We start from the raw sequence: 24,005 nt of genomic DNA, 5'->3' as shown, positions 1-24,005 counted from the left end.
TGCTTCAAAGAGAATAAAATACTTAGGAATCCAACTTACAAGGGATGTGAAGGACCTCTTCAAGGAGAACTACAAACCACTGCTCAAGGAAATAAAAGAGGATACAAACAAATGGAAGAACATTCCATGCTCGTGGGTAGGAAGAATCAATATCGTGAAAATGGCCATACTGCCCAAGGTAATTTATAGATTCAGTGCCATCCCCATCAAGCTACTAACGACTTTCTTCACAGAACTGGAAAAAACTACTTTAAAGTTCATATGGAACCAAAAAAGAGCCTGCATCGCCAAGTCAATCCTAAGCCAAAAGAACAAAGCTGGAGGCATCACACTACCTGACTTCAAACTATACTACAAGGCTACAGTAACCGAAACAGCATGGTACTGGTACCAAAACAGAGATATAGATCCATGGAACAGAACAGAGCCCTCAGAAATAACGCCGCATATCTACAACTATCTGATCTTTGACAAACCTGAGAAAAACAAGCAATGGGGAAAGGATTCCCTGTTTAATAAATGGTGCTGGGAAAACTGGCTAGCCATATGTAGAAAGCTGAAACTGGATCCCTTCCTTACACCTTATACAAAAATTAATTCAAGATGGATTGAAGACTTAAACCTTAGACCTAAAACCATAAAAACCCTAGAAGAAAACCTAGGCATTACCATTCAGGACATAGGCATGGGCAAGGACTTCATGTCTAAAACACCAAAAGCAATGGCAACAAAAGACAAAATTGACAAATGGGATCTAATTAAACTAAAGAGCTTCTGCACAGCAAAAGAAACTACCATCAGAGTGAACAGGCAACCTACAAAATGGGAGAAAATTTTCGCAACCTACTCATCTGACAAAGGGCTAATATCCGGAATCTACAATGAACTCAAACAAATTTGCAAGAAAAAAACAAACAACCCCATCAAAAAGTGGGCAAAGGATATGAACAGACACTTCTCAAAAGAAGACATTTATGCAGCCAAAAGACACATGAAAAAATGCTCATCATCACTGGCCATCAGAGAAATGCAAATCAAAACCACAATGAGATACCATCTCACACCAGTTAGAATGGCAATCATTAAGAAGTCAGGAAACAACAGGTGCTGGAGAGGATGTGGAGAAATAGGAACACTTTTACACTGTTGGTGGGACTGTAAACTAGTTCAACCATTGTGGAAGTCAGTGTGGGAATTCCTCAGGGATCTAGAACTAGAAATACCATTTGACCCAGCCATCCCATTACTGGGTATATACCCAAAGGACTATAAATCATGCTGCTATAGAGACACATGCACACGTATGTTTATTGAGGCACTATTCACAATAGCAAAGACTTGGAACCAACCCAAATGTCCAACAATGATAGACTGGATTAAGAAAATGTGGCACATATACACCATGGAATACTATGCAGCCATAAAAAATGATGAATTCATGTCCTTTGTAGGGACAGGGATGAAATTGGAAATCATCATTCTCAGTAAACTATCGCAAGGACAAAAAACCAAACACCGCATGTTCTCACTCATAGATGGGAATTGAAGAATGAGAACACATGGACACAGGAAGGGGAACATCACACTCTGGGGACTGTGGTGGGGTGGGGGGAGGGGGGAGGGATAGCATTAGGAGATATACCTAATGCTAAATGACGAGTTAATAGGTGCAGCACACCAGCATGGCACATGTATACATATGTAACTAACCTGCACATTGTGCACATGTACCCTAAAACTCAAAGTATAATAATAATAATAATAATAATAATAATAATAATAAAAGAATAAAAACATTCTCATACTCTAGGAAAAGATTGATTTTTCTCTAGCTATGGTATCAAGTAAGTACCAAGACCAGCTTAAAATCATTTCATCAATGCATGAGAATTGACTGGTATCAGGAAACATGCTTCGAAAGCCAACTAATCAGTAACCACTGAAAGTGAGAAGAATCAGGAGATTCTTCTTTGGATAAGACAGAGGGTCTGGATACGCACAAAACTTACCAGCATGAGACTCAAGCTTCAGTAAAGCACTGCTGTACCCCAGAGTAATCAAGATGGACGCCTTCCACACACAGCAACATTCAGTGTCTCTGTTGAGTAAGCATTTAAAGACACAGACACCACTGGCTATAAAGAGTAAAAAAAAAAAAAAAAAAAAAAAGGATTAGATAAACTCACTTTGGCCTTCGTAAAAAGTATTCACAAGTGTCATTCCTACTTTTCTCTCATGTTCCCAAGATTCCACTTCCGTCTTCTTGATATAATGCCTCCTAGACACACGTGAATATGAGAATCAGAGATGAGAAAAATCTAATCATGGCCAAATACCAATTCTCTGCATGTAGATCAGTGCAAAGCTCAACACTGACTCCTATTTATTGGCTCTTGCCTATATGTCCAGGGCCCCATTGCCCACAATTCTTACATTGCCCAAGTCAATTGTGTGTCTCTTGACAGCATCCCAGGAGAGTTCAGTCTATGTCTCGAAGACATTCTTGATCACCTGTTATTTGCCAGAGCTATCACAACAAATCTCCATTGTGTTATCATTGCCAAGGTTCCTAGTTCTGAAGGCAAGGCAGAGAGTTTAGGCCCAAATATGCACAGCTAGTAAGTGGCAGAACTGGAATTCAAACCTAGGTATTGTTAAAAGAAAAACTTTAAACAAATTAAATCCAACAGTGTTTAATTAAGCAAAGAATCCTTCATGAATCAGACAATTCCCAAACTAGAATAGGTTCAAGCCAGTGTGGCTCTGTGATGTGGTTGGGCAGGATTTACTGACAGAAAACAGCAAAGTGATGTACAGAGAAAGGAACGAAGTGAGGTGCAGCAGCAGCTGGATTGATTCGAGCTTGGCTTTGGTCTTATCTGAATAGTTGGTCACCTGTGACTGGCTGAAACTTGGTGATTGGTACAAGAGTAGATTACAGTCTGTTCACACATCCCGTTACGTTACAATTCACTATGTCCAGAGAAACCTTTAGGCTGAATTTACAAGGAGGCAGCTTTAGGCTAAACTGAACAGTATTTGACTCCAAAGTTCATGTTCCTTCTACCACAATGTGCTGATGAAATCATGATAAAGACAGAGCTTAGATAGCTGAGAACTAACTTGCTAAACCTCCTTTTACAGGTTAGACAGGCGTTTAGCATAGTGTGATGTAGTGTGGTAGAAACAGCAATGAACTTGGGGCTTTACTTTTACCTTTGAAAGCAAACAGGAACTTCAATTACCTAATCACACTGAGTCATATTTTTTAATCAATCATGTAAAATGAAAATATTGGTGCTTATTTCATAGGCTTTGGTGAAGACTGAATAATAAAGGTAAAATAATTTCTAAACAACTTAAAATAATAAGGGATTATTATTATTTCATTCATTTTTAAGATAGATTCTTTTTTTTTTTCTTTTGAGACAGAGTTTTGCTCTTGTTGCCCAGGCTGCAGTGCGGTGGCGCGATCTTGGCTCACCACAACCTCCACCTCCCAGGTTCAAGTGATTCTCCTGCCTCAGTCTCCCAAGTAGCTGGGATTACAGGCATGTACCACTACACCCAGCTAATTTTTTTGTATTTTTAGTAGAGACAGGGTTTCTCCATGTTGGCCAGGCTGGTCTCAAACTCCTGACCTCAGGTGATCCACCTGCCTCAGCCTCCCAAAGTGCTGGGATTACAGGCATGAGCCACTGCGCCCGGCTACCAAGATAGATTCTTAAGTCCTTTCATTCTTTCTTATAAAATCAAATACAGAAAGTGTATTAACTTCAAAACATGATTATATGTAAAATTCTACTGCTACACATGAGCATACGCACCTTCATGCACACACACTCAACACACACACACATACACAGAGTTAAGATGACCAAATATTTTCGAATGCTTTCATCTGTTACTTCAAGTGAACGAGTATCTCTTGATGAAATCATTCACAAATATTTTTCACAAAATGTCTTGGCTGGTTAAATAGTGCAGAGTTTTGAAAACATTTTCCTGGCATCAAACATGATTACAGGTTTAAGTATTACAGCCCAGTCAATGTCTCAAAGGCAACATTGCCTCCTCTCAGGGAAGTAACTGTGGATGCAGATGCAGAAGAAGGGACTTTGGGGCTCTTCTAAGTATGTTCTCTTGAAATCATAAGAAATATTTTTCAGGAAATTAGAATTTTTAGCATTTTGCCAACTGTTCCTCCTATGTTTTAGAAGTAGAATAAGATAAAGAAGGGAGGCGGGTTCTAGGCTCCTACTGTGCCTTGTACATACATGACTATTGTAGTCAGTAAGCTCTTTGCTGGCAGTAGTAATTTTACTTTATTTTCAGAATCAATGCTTTTTTTTCTGAGTCAAAACTAAAGCACAGTGCCTGATACTTAACAGATATTTGTTGAATGAGTAAAAGCATTTCTCCAGGTATTGGTACCATCCCAGAAGAGATAAAAACCTTCAAAATTTATCTGGTTCAATTTTCTTTATCCAGAAAGGCTCAGAATTTTTGTTTTGTAGTTGTTTGTTTTGTTGTGATTTGATTAAAATATAAATTGAGTTTTTTTGCTATTTTTATAAATTGTAAAATGTCTATATATTATTCTCTTTTTTCACCTCTCCCTATCCTCTGTTAAAATATGGGTGGAGAAGGTATTTTCAAGCATGCCATAAAATCCAGAAAATACAAGTAACTATTCAAAAATTTAAAATATACTTATGTAAAAAAAATTAAATACTTTAAACAAAATTGAAAAACAGTGATAAGCTGGGAAAATATTTTCAACATATATAAAGACTTAATATTCCCAATACACGATTAGCTCTAAAAAATAAGAGGCAAGCATCCCTATTGAAAAGTCAGTAAGAGGCTGGGTGCAGTGGCTCACTCCTGTAATCCCAGCACTTTGGGAGACCAAGGCTGGTGGATCTTTTGAGCCCAGGAGTTCAAGACCAGCCTGGGCAACACATTGAAACCCCATCTCTACTAAAAATACAAAAAATAACTGAGTGTGGTGGTCCGTGGGGGCTGAGGTGAGAGGATCACCTGAGCCTTGGGAGGTGGAGGCTGCAGTGAGCTGTGATTGGGCACTGCCCTCCAGCCTGGGCAAGAGAATGAAACCCTGTCTCAAAAAAGTAAAAATAAAAATAGAATAAAAGTTAGTAAGAGGCATTAGCAACTAGAAAAATGCTAATAGCAAAAACAGTGAAAAAACAATCTCAGTAATAATAAATTTTAAAAATGAAGTCTTTTTATCTCATTAAAATTTTAAAAATATATTGATAATATCAAATGTTTGAGAGGATATAAGAAAACAGTGAATGACTATTATTGGAACTGTACATTTCTGTATTTCTGGAATGTATTCTGCCCTTATGAATCAAAATTTAAAATTTATATATTCTTTGCTAGACATTCTACTTATCATTATTTCTTTCAGGCTGTACTTTTTCAAGTGTGGATGGATGCATATTCAAGGATGTTCTTAGAGTTGTTTACTACTAGAAAATTCAAAGAAGCTGAGTCCATCACTTAACACAGTTGGTTAAATCGAATACAGTATACCTCCATGTTCAGGTTGCAGACAGCATTTATCTATCTTAGTAACAATTTAATTTTGTGTTTATCTTCACAGAAAGCTGTTTAAGGCCAGGCACCGTGGCTCACACCTGTAACCTCAGCATTTTGGGAGGCCGAGGCAGGCGGATCACCTGAGATCAGGAGTTCAAGACCAGCCTGGCCAACATAGCGAAACCCTGTCTCTATAAAAATACAAAAATTAGCCGGACATGATGGTGGGTGCCTGTAGTCCCAGCCACTCGGGAGGCTGAGGCAGGAAATCGCTTGAATATGGGAGGCGGAGGTTGCAGTGAGCCGAGATCGAGCCATTGATTGAACTCCAGCCTGGGCGACAGAGCGAGATTCTGTCTCGAAAAGGAAAAAAAGAAAAGAAAAGAAAGCTGTTTAAAAAGATACTCACCAAAGTGGGACTTGAACAGTGAAAACACATGGACACAGGGAGGGGAATATCACACACCAGGGCCTGTCAGGGGGTGGGGGACTAGGGAAGGGATATCATTAGGAGAAATACCTAATGTAGATGACGGGTTGATGGGTGCAGCAAACCACCGTGGCACGTGTTTGCCTATGTAACAAACCTGCACGTTCTGCACATGTACCCCAGAACTTCAAGTATAATAGTAATAATAAAAAAGATACTGACCAAAATGTCAACAGTGGTTCCCTCTTGATGGAGAGATTTGGGGTCATTTTAATTTTTCCTTCTATACAGTTCTGCCTTGTTTGAAATTCGTAGGTGACTACTTATTTTTACAATCAGAAAAAAAAATGAGAAAACTATTTTCATTTGGTAAAAAGCAATCAAACAAAAAACAAACTACCATTTAGTGCATTTCACCAGTCTCATTCTTTTAATTTTTTCATTTATTAGATATTCATTGGTACTTCACTTAAACATATTTATTAAGGAATTACTGCATCCAGTATTACTATTATTCTGAAGTGTGGTAGCAGGATCACAGCTCACTGCACCTCCCATTCCTGTGCTGAAGCCATCCTCCCACATCAGCCTCCTGAGTAGCGGGGACTACAGGCACACATCGCCCTGCCCGGCTAATTGTTTTTGTATTTTTTTTTTTTTTTTTTTTGGCAGAGATGGGGTTTCACCATGTTGCCCAGGCTGCTTTCCAACTCCTGGGCTCAAGTGATCGGCCTACCCCAACCTCTCAAAGTACTGGGAATACAGGTGTGAGCCACCATGCCTGGCCTAATTCCCATTTTTAATCCTCCCTAAGAACGAACCCCTTCCCATGTCTTTTTGCTAATCGTATAACTTCTTGTGTTATATATTTTTTTCTGTCCTGTACTAACCAGGTTAATACATAAAACAAACATTCTAAATGATTTCTGTTAACTAATGGAATCAAGATTAAAGTGCAGCTATTTTAAGGGAAAATATATTATCAAATGAGAAATGTATCTTCTTTAGTGTAAAAAATTTACATTAGAAAAATGAAATATGATTTAAAAATTATTGCAGAACACACATAAATCCAACAACAAGACACGCCACAACCCTGATGGAGAATGAAGTGGTGGGGACTCTCTCCCAGGTGCCTTAGGCTGAGGCTCAGGGCAACTATCTTTCTATGACTTTATTATTGCTGCTACTAGTATGAATAACTATGAATAACCACATTTGCAGAACACTCTGACTCCCTTTCACAGTCATCTCATTTCATCTTTTCGGTGGCCCAATTGGCTGACTGCCTCTGTGTATTTGCTATCATTTTACTTTTGAACTTTGCTTCCATCAGCAGCACTCTGCTACTTCTTCAAAGGGCAAGGCCTGAGCTGCCAAGTAGCAGCAAAGGAACAAGCATAAAAAGTCCATGTGCACAGAACTTAGTCAGCTTCAGGAAAGCCCAGAGCCTTGACGAAAAATCACATTTGCCCAGAGGTCTCTCAAAGAAAATTATAACGATGGTGACTCCAGACCCCTTACTCTACCCTCTCCCTCAGTCTCATCTTACAAAACTTCCAAAGGCACACCAAGAAATCCAGGATTCACTCATTTTACAAGTGCAGATGAGTAACCACAGAAAATGCCACGGGGTAAGGTCAAGAGTATTGTCCTTGCTTCTCTTAACTAACATTTCTCTACTTTTTAAATATATACCCCTTTCCTTTCAGCCTATACAAAGGCAAAAGTCCAATCTTCATAGGAAAACTACAACACTAGTTGACCAAGAATATTAGATATCAGGCAAAGTCTAGAACAGGAGTTCTACAAAATATTTTTATTCATAAATTATTATACAAAACAGAACAGAACTCATTACCTAATAACATGGTATAGATGCAAACTCTACGCTAAGTGACCCTCTTAATATTTCCCTATCTAGAAATAGGAAGTTAGTCTACCTAAGGACTGTATTTCCTAGAAATGGGTAACTAAAAATAATTACATAGGCAGTACTTATACAGATGGAGTAAAGTATATAGATAACTGTGCAGTTATTATTTTTAATAAACAACCACAGAAAATGAATGAAAAGAAAGATTTGTTCCATAATCCAAAAAGAAAGAAACTTCCATGATGCATGATTCAACTCCCAAGAATCCTAATATTAAAATTAGCTGTCGATACTAATCATATTACACAGTTTTTTATGAGAGGTGACAAAAAGAGTAATAAATTGCATATTCACAGCTTCTGCACTCCTCTACCTAGTAAGCAGAATTTTGTTTCTAAGATTAGATTTTAGGTTTTTCTGTTTTTTTGCTGAAGTGATGATAGTGAAGAAAAACTGAAAATGGATTGAAAGGGGCCAAAAGTTAATAGCAGAGGAGAAATGAAGAGAATGGAAAAATAAACCAGAAAAGAAAGATTTGGAAGAGGTTTTAGAGTTGAGACAAGAGGTTGAGCCAAATATGAGATTACCACAAGAGATGGAAAGAGGGCTTTTAAAGAGCATATGTCAATCTCAAAATACAGATACTAATAATATCGCCACCAATTACGAGTACTGAAATGGTTGTTTGGCTTTGTTATTGGTTTGGTTTGGGAGATTATTTAGCTGAGTTTGAGGTAAACTCATGAGTCCTTTAAATCTGAGTCTATAGGTTAAATACAGGAAGTCAGAGATTTCAAGTATGAGAAGAATTCAGCATGTTGTTGCAGGCTTGAAGACGGAGGGAACAAGGAATGTGGGTGGCCTTTAGACGGTGAAAGCAACCCCAGCTAACACCCAGAAAGGAAATGGAACTTCAGTCTTATAATCACAAGGAATTGAATTCAGCTAAGAACAAGATGAGATGGGAAGCAGATTTTTTTTTCTCAGAACCTCCAGACTAGAGCTCAATCCAGCCAGAATTTTTAATTCAGCCTTCTGAAACCCTGCAGAGAATTCAGCTACATTTTGCTAGACTTCTGACATACTGAAACTGTGAGCTAATATTGGGTTATTATTTTAAGCCGCTAAGATTGGGGTAGTTTGTTAAGCAGCAGTAAAAATCTGGTACAGGCAGCTAGTCACCAGATTACCTTACAGTGAAGCCTAGAAGTCATACCAATAATCAAAACTTCAAAACTGCTTCTTAGAACCTCACATCAAAATGAATGATCAACCAAAGTATACTACCTCTTTGAGGAAAGCCTCCAAAATGAAAAGAAAAGCAAAAACAGAAATAGAACTTCAAGGAGACAGGATCCAACAGAAAACAGTAGAGAAAATTTAATATAATTAATATAGAAGTCTTTTTCGTTCAACAGTTGTTTATTAAGCACCTGCTAAGTGTCAGGTAGCATTTTAGAAGCTAAGAAATCAGGAAAAAATATTGTGTTAATAAACTACCAACAGAATGCTATGAAAAAGAAACAAAGCACAAGAAAAACAGTGAATTTTTAAATGTAGCTGAAATAAAACATTCAGTAGAAGAATTAAATGGTAAGTCAAGAAAATCACCTATAAAGTAATAGAACAAGAAGAAAAATGACAAAAAAAATGAGAGAAAAGAGAAGAATATTAAAGATTTACTTTTGATGTTCCACTATTCAACCAATAGAAGTTCATTCATTCATTCAGAATGAATGAACAGACAAAGCAGACGGGAAGAATTTAGCAAAGAAACCAGGAATTTTTCAGAAATCAAGGACACATGTCTCCATATGATAAAGACTCCTCAAGTATCTAGATCAGTGAATGAAAAATTACATATACCAAGGCAAATTGTTGTGAAGTTCAGAGCATCAGGGATAAAATTAAAATCCTAAAAGCCTCCAGAGAAAGAAAAAAGAAAATAGGGCACAGATGAAAGAAATGAAATAGAGTGACAGCAGACTTCTATAGTGACCCTGGAGGCTTGAGGTAAATTGAAGAATTTCTTTAAAATCATAGGGTAAAATAATTTTCTATACCTAATTAGCCAATCAATCATGCAAAGGTAGGATAATACATTTCCAGGCATAAAATAATTCAAATGGTTTACCTCCCAAGAACCTTTTATTAGGAAACTACTGGAGAACATCCCAGTAATAATAACCAATACAGAGAAGTAAGTGGAAAAAACAGAGAGAAGGTTTTTCTCTAATATCCAGTATGAGGAATGAGTAATGGAAAGTATCCTGATGACAGCCATGTCACAGGTCGAAGCTTTAAACAAAAAACGTTTGCAAGATAGGAAATTTCGCAGCTGCAATGAAGGATATCTGCATAAGTGCACAAATATTACAATAAAACCATATTGGAAAGGGGCAGGAAGAGAAGTGAGGCTATGAGGATTCTGTGAGGGTGTTGAATTTTCACCCACCAGAGTCATTAGGGAATGTCCAACACTGATAAATCAGCAAATATCATCATATTCTTTAGAAAATGGAGTCGACACTAGAAAAAAAGAAAACAGCTAGTTTAGCTAAAAATGGTTGCCTCTAGGGAATGAACTCAGGAGAAATGATGGTTCAAAGAACTTCCATTTTTCATTATAAGCTCTAAAGTCCTATTTGATTTTTGATTACATGTATGTGTTATTTTGAAAAAACAATTTAAATTAATAATAAATAACATCTACTTAGTGCTTACTTTATGCTAAACACAGTGAAAGACACTTCATGTACCTAATCTCATGTAATCCTGAAAACCCTCTGAAATGGGAAATGTTACTCCATTTTTTTATAGACTGCGGATCTGAAGTATCCAGAGATTAATCTCCCAGCCCGGGATTACACCGCTGCTAGTGGATCCATGATTTAAACCCAGGAAGCTTCACTCCAGAGGCCACATTCTTAACAAGTGTAGGGAGAGAAGGTAGAGAACTAAGTGGATGCATTTGCATAGAGGTCAAGATGCATTTTGAAGAGAAAAGCCTTGAACCCCCAGACTCTATTCTTTTTGAAATGCTATATTACCATAATGATTTGCTGGACCAAGGTGGGCAGATTCCTTTGACAGGAAAAGCCAGTGAATTCTCCAATGAGAAATTCACCATGAGGAAAGGGAGAGTCTGGACCAGGGGCATGGGTTCAACAGCAGATTGTGGGGTTTGGTGGTATTCTGATTCTGGCACAGTTTGGCTGAATCTGGAAGCTTCTTTATGTCTGATACCCAGGCATAGTACTGAGCAGCTGAGTGCCAGCCAATGAGTTATTACCTTGAGAGTGCACACATAGAGATTCCCTGCATAGCCATGCGGAAATGAGGGGTCTTCAGTTTTTGATATTTGTCAGCTGACAGCTTCTAAGCCCCACCCCTCCATCTGCCTCTTGTGCCCCACATCTAGGTAAACTGATAAGAAAGCCTAGATTATCCCTCCTGATTCAAATAGGCAATCCCCTGCCCACGTGCAGGAACTTCCACCCTGGTCCCACCTCCTGACCACAATAAAAACCTAGGCCAGTCTCCTTTCCTTGCTTTCTTTCAAGCCATTCAGAACGGCTTGAGAAGTCTGCCCTGCTCTTGTCAGAGATCTACATAAGCGATAAACATTTGCATAGCCTGTTGGTGTATGTGGGGTCATCAGTCTCAACATCTGCACAAAACAGCTTGGTAGTCCATCTGCCACTGCAGGTAACCATAACAATTGGATAAAGGCAGGCGAGACTGTGGGGCATCAGCTTTCAAAAGCAACAGCACTAGTACTGGTAGCAATGACAGCCAAAATTGGTGAAAGACCAATTTTGAATCAGGCCCTTTGGCTTTCTCATGCTTGAAAGTAGGGTTGGCCAAAGTAGGGTTGGCCCCTCATAATAAGTAAAACCTTGAAGTTCTTAGATGAAAAGTGAGAGAGACATTGAGGAAAATGTTTACTTAATGTGGTTAAAAAGAGCCTCAAAATGATTAAGTGGAAAAATAAAAGTGATGTCATTATAACTGAACATCAAGTTAGCAAAGCCAATCTTGTCAGACACTCTATTATTTGAGAGTCACTTGAGAGAGAAGCAGAAGGAATTGCAAGCGTTTTGTTTTTTTGCATGCTTCTGTGTCACAGATACCATAAAGGGAACATAATATAAACAGTTTACAGAAGGTAGGTCATAATAGCTCCATGTTACAGATAAAGAAACTGAGACTCACATACATTTGTATAACTTGTCTAAGATCACAAAAGATAGGTGCAGCTGGGAAGACATGCCCTGCCAAAATGATTATGCTCAAATGGATTCTGAAATTCTACCTGAAAATTCTACCATTTAAAATTCATTTTTAGGACTTTCCACTCTTTAAGAACCTTTTCTGTCTAAAACATAAGCTCCTTTCTAGTAGGTTAATGCCTTAATACCTTATGCAAGGGAAGAAGGCTGATGGGTAACAGGGAAGAAAAGTAAGAGGTTACTTGTTAAAACAAAGATAAGTGCTTGAGAGCAGAGAAAGGGTGCTGGTGAAATGGCTAAAAAAAGAAAAGAGAAGCTGCCCAGGCAGATGCTGGCTGGAGTATGGTACAGAGAAAAGATGTCCCAGATATGCCCTACCATCCTGGAATGTCAAAGCTCTACTTGACCCTTACAGACAACCTAGCCCAATTTTACAAATGGAGAAACGGAGCCTCAGAGATATAAAATTACTTCCCTTGGTTAATACAGATGTATTGTTAATACCCATGTATTGCAGGACTAGAATGAGGGTCAGCCAGTGCTAGTCTCTATCTCAGGGCCACTTCCGTTCATTTGTCATGCAGAATGATGTCTTCCCTTTAACATTTACTAGATCTAGACTATGACCAAATCCAATCTAGGTGTTATATGAAAGCTTCTACTATTTGGAGGAAAAAATATTCTATCAAAACTTTAGTCCACTTGCATTTACACTTTAATTGAAAATGTTATTGAGATCAGTAAGTTTATATGCAGCTGTACAAAAGAAATATGAAGTTACTGTGTACATATCACCTAGTTTCCTCAAATGATAATGTCTTGCAATGGTAATATTTAGCATTTTGCAATGATAACATTTAGTATACTATCACAATCAGGTTATTGACATTTATACTATCCACCAATCTTATTCAAATGTCTTCAGTTTTACTTGTAATCATATATGCATGCCTCTATGTGTATGTGTGTATTTTATCACATGTGTAAATCTGTGCATTCACTACAACAGTCAAGATACTCACAAGTATCCTTTATGTTGTCCGTTTATAACTAAACCACCTCCTTCCCACCCCACCCTACTTCTGTAACCTCTGTCAACCACGAATCTATTCTCTATTTCTAAAAATTGATCATTTCAAAAATGTTATATAAGTGGAGTTATATAGTAAATAACCTTTTAGTATTGTCTTTTTTTCACGTATCAAAGTTCCCTGGAGATTCAGCCAAGTTGTTGCATGTATCAATATTTCATTCCTTTTTATTTCTGAGTAGTATTCCATGATGTGGATTTACCACAGTTTGTGGAATCATTCAAATGCTGAACCATTTATCTGGGTCATTTCCATTTTGGGCTAATACTAATAAAATTGCTGTGAACATTTATACACAAGTTTGTGTGAACATAAGTTTTCATTTTCCTGGGATAAAAACCTGAGGGTGCAATTGCTGGGTTGTGTGATAACCACACTTACAGTTTTATAAGAAACCGCCAAATTGTTTTTCATTGTGACTGTGCCACATAACATTCCCGTCAGCAATGGGAATGAATGAATGAATGAATGATCCAATTTCTCCATATTCTCAGAAACATTTGGTGTTGTCACTGTTTTTTTATTTTAGACATCCTGATAGTTGTATAGTGATATCTCATTGTGGGTTTAATTTGCATTTCCCTGATGACTTACGATGCTGAGCATCTTTTCATATGGCTATTTGTCACCTGTATATCCTCTTTGGTGAATCTCTGTTCATGTCTTTTACCCATTTTCAAATTGGATTGTTTGTTTTTTACTGTTGAGTTTTAAGAATTCTTCACATAGCCTAGATACTAGCCCTTTGTCTGGTATGTGGCTTGCAAATGTTTTTACCAATTCTGTACCTCATCTTTTCATTATTTTTAATAAAATCTTTTACAGACCTAAAGTTTTTAATTTTGATAAGGTTCAATTTAACAATTTTTCTCTTTATGGATTGTGCTTTTTGTGCAAGGTCTAAGAACATTTTGCTTGAATCCCTTGATGTTGTCCATTCTGTGGTCTCATTGCATCTCAACTGGACAACCATGATAGTCTCTCCACTGCTATCTGCTCCTGCCATTGAAAATGAATTCATCCTATGCCAAACTGCCAGATTGCAATTAACGTAGCACAGGTGCAATTACAGAAATGCTGTCCTCAAACATTCAAAGGTCCCCACTGAATATTAAAGTACAATCTCTCCTGCCTAGAATTGTAACCCATGCCCCCTACCTGCCCCTTTTTCTGGTTCGGCCCAGCCAACTCCCTTCCCCCTTAACATGCCATATTCTAGACAAAACAACTCCTAGCTGCTCTCCAAGAAGCACTTATAATTATGGTAGTGGTAGGGATATGAACTGGGAAGAATGGACTTCTGAAGTGATACACAAAACTCCCTTTCTGCTAATGAAAATTCTACCTAACTTATCAATGTCCATTTTAAATGCCACCATCTCCATGGAACCCAACTGGCATTGCACCCAACTGGCATGTGTTATCTCCCTCACTCCACTAAACCAACAGCACATTGCACCTCTCTTACAGCAGTTATTTTATTCTCCCATTTGTACCCCAGTCTTATACATTTTGCAAGACGTTGGTCTGCCCAAGGGCAGGAGTTGTGTCCTCCTCATCTTTGATTCCCCTGCAGGACCTGGTACACAAAAGGGACCCAGAATTGTTTAGTTGACTGAAACCACATCAGCATCACTCCAGTTCAGATGCACATGGCCTATTCACCATATAAAACAAAATAAAAAGGCAAGCTATGCTCATCTTTCTAGCCTCCAGGCCAGCCTTAAGATTTTTTCCTAACCATTCCCTCCTTTCTTCCACATCCTTCCTTCTACACATAACCAAAGCAAAAAGAAGAAAAAGAAATAAATGCTGAAGCTGATGCCACACTGAAATTTTATTTTATTTATTTAGTTATTTTTACAGAGCTTTGACCCCTGGGTCTGAAAAAGGCACTGCCTCCTGCCAAATTTTGTTTGTTTGTTATATGTTAATTTTCAACAATTTTTATGGGTTCAAGGTAGGTGTATATATTTACGGTATACATGAGATACTTTGATACAGGCGTGCAACAAGCAATAATCACATCATGGAAAATGGAGAATCCATCCCCTGAAGTATTTATTCTTTGTGTTACAAGCAATCCAGTTATACTCTTTGAGTTATTTTAAAATGTACATTTAAAGTATTATTGACTTTAGTTGCCCTGTTCACACTGAAATTTTAAACACCTCTATGAGCAATATTTTCAAATCAGAAGTAAGTAACTTTTCATTCTGTATTGAGCGCACTAGTGTGCCATGCCTCTAACAACTTCTCTAGGAGCCTACTACTCCCTCGAATTTCCTTACAACTCCCGTCTTGGCAATTCTTCAACTCCCCTGTAATTCAAGGCAGAAAAGCAACGAGGTGTCAGAGAGTCCATTGTTGCTAGCACTTCCAGGAAAAGGAGTAATAGATCTTTTTCTTTTTACAATCCCAACTCTTTCTTATCAAATACATATCTGTTTTGAGCACATAGATTATAATTTTTAAATGCTCATTGAATTAAACAAGTGAATCAACACAGTCACTGAAGCCTTTTTAGCTTCCTAAACCACATTAGAAATAAAAAGAATAAAAGAGCATTACAGATAACAAAATATCAAAAACTTGGTATTCTTAGTTGACTTTTTTTAACACTGGCAAGTGATTTGGATCTATTAGTGTATAAAAAATGTTTTCCCCATTATAATAATATATCTAGAAGAGTGTATTTCTCCATAGGAATGTAAAATTCTTTCTACTTTTCCTGAAATGCTGCCTCTCTCAAATGTAAATGTAGTTTCATTGTGAAAGTCTCTTTAAGATAACCAAGTACTGTAGAGTCTACATCTTGTCTGAGTAGAGTTTTTATCAGATCAACAGATTTCTCCTTGTGGTTCTAGAAATTATTAACTATCCTCTTGTAGTCACCCACTCAAGGAGAGTTGCTCTGATGTAGATTCACCAGCTATACTAACAAAAAAAGTGGGAGCTGCCAATGAAAAGACATAAAATAACTTCACAGTCAAGAGCTGTTCTAGAAATTCATTTTGGTTTTTGCCCCACAGTAGATATGGTGAAAGCAGACATCTGCAATCTTGATTTGGAGATTGACTCTTACATGCACATGCAACTAACATTTATGAGCATCTGATATAGGCCAGACACTGTCAATTGGCACTAAGGAAAGGTGCAAAAATAAAAAACTGTAGCCACAGCCTTGAGAGAGTGCACAGCGCAAGGAGAAGAGGTGTATTCAAAATGCTATGGTCCCTCAGAAAAACAAGCAATGAATTTTGCCTGGAAGATTCCTCATAGGAGACATTACATTGAATCTGAGCCTTGGAAGAAATGTAAGAGCTTGCCAAGTAAAAAGGAAATATAAGGAAGATGGGGAAACAGTCTATATAATAGGCTAGTGAATAAATGTATCACAAATGAATGTGACAGGTCCAGGAATAAGTGGTTCCGTGTGGTTTGCAGATGGAGTAATGAGTCTTAAAACATTGGTCTGCATAGGGAGATTGGAGCAGGGATTTTAAAAGGTTTTGATTTACCACAGTTAATGTTTCTATTTTGATTGACAACAATTGCTCATAGTAAACATGATGAAATCTAGGAGAACTGAGCAGCTAACTGCCTGTGTTGAGTGTTTTCAAATCCTTTACCTCATTTGTGTCTCACAGCTACATTATGAGGTGGGGTTTCTTATGCCCATTCTACATATAGAAACCTAGGACCCTAGGTTATTAAGTCTCTGTATCAGCTCACCCCAGTCTGTGTTGCTTCAAAGTCTGTTCCCATTGCTCTGCATTATGTATCTCCTCCCTTGAAAAGTTAAAAAAAAAAAAAAAAAAAAAGAAGGTCAATGGGGGAGGAGGACAAAGAAAGGGACTTCAAATTTCTCGGTATATGAGTTCTAGGATCCTGTTTTCAAAGTGGTGTTTTGTTTATAAGTAGGTATAAACATCCCCCTTTCTATTTAATCTTAGCTACTCTTAAAAGCCCATTTTAAGCTCTACCTTGAAAGGTAGAGATTCACTCTGGCCTATGAGTATCACCTCACCAGGAATTAAGCATAGCTTTCATTACATTCATTTCTTGCCATACATTGTTATCTTCTATTTCTGAACCAGTCTTATCACCCTCTTAGTTGATAAGCTCCTTCAGATGCCTTATTCGTGGCCTTTTGTCAGCAGCCCCCACCTCAATGCCTTACACCCAACACACATTCTCTACAGGTTGGTTCCCTGGGTGTAAATCAGGACTTTTTGGCCGGGTTCTGAGGAAAAAAATGGAAAGACTCTATAGAATTTTGTCCAAGAAAACTTTGAAGCTAGATGGTTTCACAAACAATATTTTATCAAACATTTGAGGAAGAGGTAGTTTCTCTTCTATTTAAACAGCTTCAGAGCAAAGGAAAAGATGGAATGTATCCTAAATCATTTACAAAGCCAATGTAATACAATAATAAAACTTGACAAAGATACTCCCAAAATAAAGCTTAAGTCCCATTAGGAATATTGAGGCAAAATGGAGACAACACAGCTTTGCATCTGGGTTAGAGCACTTACTCACTTTATTTCCTTGGTAGTATGATTTAACTTTTCCATAACTATGGTTTTACTAATGACAAGATAAATAAAATAATAGTACAGTATGATAATATAGGGCTACTCCAGGTTCAACAAAAGTAGTCATGATAATGATGATGCTCACATTTATTATTTGTCTGGCACTGTTCTAAGACCTATTCATGCATACGTGAATACCTAATCTTCCTAACAACCCTGAGGTAGGTATTACTCTAATCCCCACTTTACAAGTGAAGTACTTGTGACAGCATGAAGAGAAGTACCACAGTTACACAATTTGTAAATGATAGTACTATGGTCTGAATGTCTGTGTCTCTCCAAAATCTGTATGTTGAAATTACAACCTGAAATTTGATGGGATTAAGAGGTGGGACTTTGGGAAGTAAGTCTATTATCAGGGCAAAGCCCTCATGAATGGGATTAATGCCCTATAAAATAGGCACAAGGGAGCTTGTTTTCCCTTTCTGTTATGTGAGCATGCAGTGAGAAGGTGTTGTCTGTGGGGAACCAGCCCTCACCAAACACTGAATCTGCCAGCACCTTCCAGCCTCCATAACTGTGAGAAGTAAATTTCTCTTGTTTACAAACTTCCTAGTTTATGGTATTTTGTTATAGCAGCCCAAACAAACTAAAATGAGTCAGGATTTGAACCTAGGCAGACTGGTTCCAGGTCTCATACTCTTAGCAGCTCCTCTAGTCATTAATATTAGTGTCATATTAACATGGCAAAGGAAAATATGTACAATATTTTATCAATGCAGAAAAATAAAAGAACAAGAAAAAAACAACAGCTTTTTATTGAAAAATAAACTTTAAGCGATTTAGGGTACATCTTTATTAAAAAAAATTTGTATTGAACCAAAGATCAATATTGGACTTAACCTTGAAATTCATTTAAAGTCACAAATAAGACCAATAAGTTTGCAGAAATTTCTATTAATTTACATTGTTCTTAGAATTTCTAATGATCATTATGCTGAGCATTGTAGCCAATGTAATAAGGCGTGAAAATAAACAAGAAGTCTGTCTTAGCCCATTTGCCTTGCTGTAAAGCAATACCTGAGGTTGGGTAATTTATATTGAACAGAGGTTTATCTGGCTTACAGTTCTGCAGGCTGTACAAGCATAGCACCAGCAACTGTTTCTGGTGAGGGCTTCAGGTGCCTTCTACTCACAGCAGAAGGCTAAGGGGAGCTGGTGTACATAAATCACATGGCAGAAAGTGAGAGAGAGGGGAGGAGTTGCCATGCTTTTTAACAATCAGATCTCAAGGGAAGTAAGAGGAAGAACTCAATCCTGTGAGAACGACTTCAAGCCATTCATGAGGGCTCTGCCCCCATGCCCTAAATCCCTTCTACCAGGCCCTGCCTTTAACAATGGCGAGCAAATTTTAACATGAGATTTAGAGGGGACAAAAATCCAAACTATAACAAGGTCTAAGTATTGTAAAGGAGATGGTTTGATCATGGATCTGAAAGTATCAGCAGAATCAACTTAAAGCTTATTCACGCTGGTAAGGGGAACCGGTTACAAAATAAAATTACTCAACAGTTCTACATGTCTGCAAAAAACCCAAAGCTATAAAAAGTTTAATTCAAAGAATTCTATTTTAAATAGCAGCACAATTATAAAACAATTAGAAATAAACTTAGCAAGATATGTGAAGGACCAGACCACATAAACAGAAAAGAACTACAAAATCTGCGATGCATGAAAGACAAATAAATGCAAAGTCTAGAAGTTACCTGTAATTCCAACAAGAAGTTCAATGTTTTTGTGAGGAAATTTTTCTATGCTTCTAAATTTTGTTCCAGAAGGTAAACAGATGAAAAAAAAAAACCTACGGATTTCTTTTTTTGGAGGATAGGAGTGAAATGAACAAAAACCCAGATATAATATTATCACAGATTATAAATGAAAGTTGTGTTGTATCAGTACATTAGTGGACAGAGAGATGAATGTAACAGAGGGAAAATAAAAACAGAAATAACTGTATCAAATAATTTAGAATTTTATAAAAATGGCATTTCAAGTCAATATAGGATGAATTGATTTTTTAATAAATAATAAAGAAATTTAGTCTCGTGGCAGAGGGGAAGTTTTCTTTCAGTGGAGGAAATCCACCCTTCTTCCCCTTTTCTCTAACTCTGCTGTCTCAAAAGCAAATGTGATGGCTGGAGCTCTATCAGCCGTTCTATGGCCATTAATATGAGTGGGAGCTGAAAGGTAGACTAGACTAGCGAGTTGAAGGGTAGGTCAGTATCTAAAAATGTCCTGAAGCCAACACTGGACTGGTTAACTACGGAACTTATTTTATGTGAGAGAAAACTGCACTTCAATATTTTTAAAGACATCGTGATTTGGGAGTTTCCTCTCATATGAAATTGAGCTGAATTCTACCTGATACAGATTCCTTCCTAACAACTTAAACCCAAATAAACATTGCCTTTTTAAAGAATAAGTAGACGTTTTAGAAATAAGGCAGATTATAGAGAAATATTTCTCACATCTTAGGAAAGAGAAGGCTTAAGTGTATATACAGAAGCAAAATATATAAAGAAAAATTGACAAAGAATTAAACTTTTTAAAATACAAAAATCAGGAAAATGTACATCTTGGGAAATAGTTATATAAAAGGTATTCAAAATTATCTTAACAAATGAAAAGTTTTGTATACATCAACGAGAAAAAGCTCCCAAATAACCGAATAAATAATATTATGAGGCAATTTCTAAGGAAGAATAACATTTGGCCTGTTAACATGTGAACCATATAAAAATACTAGTGTGTGTTGTTTCCCTCCCTGTGTCCATGTGCTCTCATGTTCAACTCCCACTTATAAGTGAGAACATGCGGTGTTTGGTTTTCTGTCCCTGTGTTAGTTTGCTGGGGATAATGGTTTCCAGCTCCATCCTGTCCCTGCAAAGGACATGATCTTGTTCATTTTTATGGCTGTATAGTATAACATGGTGTATATGCACCACATTTTCTTTATCTAGTCTATCATTGATGGGCATTTGGGTTGATTCCATGTCTTGGCTATTTTGAATAGTGCTGCAATGAACATACACGTGCATGTATCTTTGTAACAGAATGATTTATATTCCTTTGCGTATATACCCAGTAATGAGATTGCTGGGTCAAATGGTATTTCTGTTTCTAAATCTTTAAGGAATCACCACACAGTCTTCCACAATGGTTAAACTAATTTACATTACCATGAACACTGCAAAAGTGTTCCTATTTCTGCACAACCTTGCCAGCATCTGTTGTTTCTTGACTTTTTAATAACCACTATTCTGACTGGCATGAGATGGTATCTCATCATGGTTTTGATTTGCATTTCTCTAATGATCAGTGATGATGAGATTTTTTTCATCTTTGTTGGTTGCATGAATGTCTTTTGAGAAGTGTCTGTTCATGTCCTTTGCCCACTTTTTAATGGGGTTGTTTTCTTCCTGTAAATTTAACTCTTTTAAACATGTTTAATATGCCAAATTAGTGAATATTCAAGGAAATTGGCACCTTCATACAATATTAGTGGGAGTATTATCATTATAACTTGATCTATAGGGCAATTTATTAATATCTGTCAAAAATCTTAACAGTATTTACAATATTTGATTTCACAAATCTATAGGAATTTGTCCTAGAGAAATTATTATGGTAATGTGTGACAGTGTCTGATAAAACATTTTGCTGTAGCAAAGTGTATAACAGTGCAAATGTGAGGCAAACTAAATGTTCAAACAGAAGACTAATTAAATAAAGGCAGTCTACACATGAAACAGTATCATTCAACCATTGGAAATATTTAGTTAAAAAATGATCATGAGAAAATATTAACAATATATTGTAATATAAAACAAAAAAGACAAAATATTTGCAGGGTAATCTTTTTTGTTTTTTTTACAGTAGCATATACACAAAATATCAAAAGTAATGATATCCATGTGGTGATGTTTTGTTCATCCTTTTGGAGTTTTCCTGCATCTTGAAAATTTTATGCCATTAGCATATATTAAATTTACAATTGAGTAAAATTTAAAAGCAACAGAAAAAGAATGCTAATGATCTGAATCAAGATTGTAATTTATAAATCTTAAATTAGAGCCCTATATTTTTCACTAAGACTATTCTTTAAAACATCAGACCCCGGTGGAACTTTTGTATTGAATAAGAGTGGACCATAGTTTTTGGCTTTATAAGTTATTTCCATTGACAATCAGAATAGGGTAAAAATCATCTTTAGACTTGAGATTCCAAATGTCCATCAACAGATGAATAGATGAATTCCCAAATGTCCAGTGATGGATGAATGGATAAAGAAAATGTGATATATGCATACAATGGAATATTGTTCAGCCTTCAAAAGGAAGAACATTCTAGTATTTGCAACATCATCAGTGAACTTGGAGACCATTATGCTAAGTAAAATGTGCCAGTCACAAAAGGACAAAATACTGCATGACTCAACTTACATGAGGTATTTAAAATAGGTCAAACTCACAGAAGCAGTGAACAGAGAATAGAATGATGGTTACCAGGGCCTGAGGGGAGGCAGGAATGGCGAACTGTTGCTCAATGGGCATAAAGTTCCAGTTATGCAAGATAGACATGTCCTAGAGATCTGTTGTACAACATAGTACCTATAGTTAAAAATAGGACATTGTGCTTTTGAAAATATGTTAAGAGGATAGATCTTGTGTTAAGTGTTTACCCAAACAACAAAATGAAACAAACACACACAGGAACAGAAGGAAATTTTTGGAGGTGATGGATATGTTTAGTACCTTGATTGTGGTGATGGCATTGTGGGTACATGCATATGTTCAAACTCATCAAAATGTATACATTAAATTCATGCATTTTTTTCATATATCAATTATGCCTCAATAAAGCTTAAAAGAACTGAGTTTCCGTCTGTCTTTCAAAGCATTTATTTGGCGTGATCTTATTGGGAAAGTTAGAATGTAGTGGCATAGCTAGAATTTCAAATCAACAAGTTATTCTAAAAGCAGGATATCTATTTGAACAATAAACTTAGTCACATTAAAGAGAAACCTCTTTTGGTGTGTAAGAATGGAGGCATTCACATGATACCCCTGAATCCGTGACCCACATGCATCTCAGGAGAGAGCAGATTAAATCTGATTGACATATAAATAAGTGATACAGCTCGGTTCATGCTGATGAAAATTATTTGCCAGAGGAATCCTTCCAAGGCAGTTAAACCAAAAACTTATCACTTCACTGCAGTGTGCACAGAGTCAGATCCAAAGAGCACTCTCCATGCTCTTATTATGAATGGCAATAAAACCACACTCAGGGAGAGAAGGAAGCGGAAACAAATAAGCAGAACCTCAAATGTGAGCAATGCAGGAAGTGCTTAATGCAGCCAGGTCATGTGGTGCTGGACATCAAGTTGAATGCAACCGACTAACCAAGCCAAGGATCCGCAAGGCTTCAGGCAGGGCCATTCCAGACCATGAGTGAAAGCTTAAAGACGGAGTGAGAGCAATTCTAGCGACCACTTTACAGTGCCCCACAGAGACAGTTACGGAAAGGAGAGAGCACCACACACTAGCTCAGGATCACCCCACAACTCTCGCCACACCCTTCTCACCACACCTATGGCCACTGCGCTGGTTCAGGCCCTCATTACTCCTCAGCCGCATGCTGAAGCATCCTCCTACCTTTCTTATTTTTCCTTTCTTGAGTTTTTTGGTGCCCCATTCATCCTCCACATTGTCCCCAGAGATAGTGAGTGGAGCAAATATTATGAGGGTTAGGGACAGAGCATCATAAGCTCAAATACTGGGCTTAAATCCATCACTGACTAGCCATGTGGATTTGGTAAAAAATGCAACCACTCTGAGCCCCAGTTTTCCCAAAAGTAAAATAGGTCTCTTAATCCTTCATGGGGGCTGAGAGGATCATTTGAGGATGAAATGGAAGATACTAGCACAGTGTATACTGGTAGGATAGTGCTCAGTATCCTTGTATGGCACCTCTTTGCCTGTAGAAATGTTATCCACATTGAGTTTCTTGGACTAGTATTTCCATGTACTGTAGACTATTAAGACTCTGAGAAGTCCTAAAACAGCCAATAAAACTGTTTAACATTATTGAATCCAGAATTTTCAAATCCATTGCCCAGGAAAATAGTTTTCTTTCCTAGAAACACTTATTAACATCACATGTGTTTCTGTAAGAGGCAGATATGCAATATTTGATCAACTTATTAGC

The 24,005-nt window shown here is 37.2% G+C and overlaps 1 protein-coding gene across 1 annotated transcript in view; it reads right to left on the bottom strand.

Moving 5' to 3' along the window:
* The window catches only part of LOC101142167 (histone-arginine methyltransferase CARM1), a 167,136-nt gene extending 143,702 nt beyond the window's left edge, over positions 1–23,434 (bottom strand). Inside the window, 2 exon segments of the mRNA XM_063696218.1 lie at positions 2,010–2,135; positions 23,383–23,434. Of these exon segments, the coding sequence (XP_063552288.1) occupies positions 2,010–2,135; positions 23,383–23,434 (178 nt within the window).
* Between the last annotated feature and the right edge of the window lie 571 nt (positions 23,435–24,005).

This window comes from Gorilla gorilla, chromosome 13 (assembly GCF_029281585.2).
Source record: "Gorilla gorilla gorilla isolate KB3781 chromosome 13, NHGRI_mGorGor1-v2.1_pri, whole genome shotgun sequence".
Lineage (NCBI taxonomy): Eukaryota > Metazoa > Chordata > Mammalia > Primates > Hominidae > Gorilla > Gorilla gorilla.
Note: the sequence above shows the minus strand (reverse complement) of the source record. Positions and strands in the feature narration are given on the sequence as shown.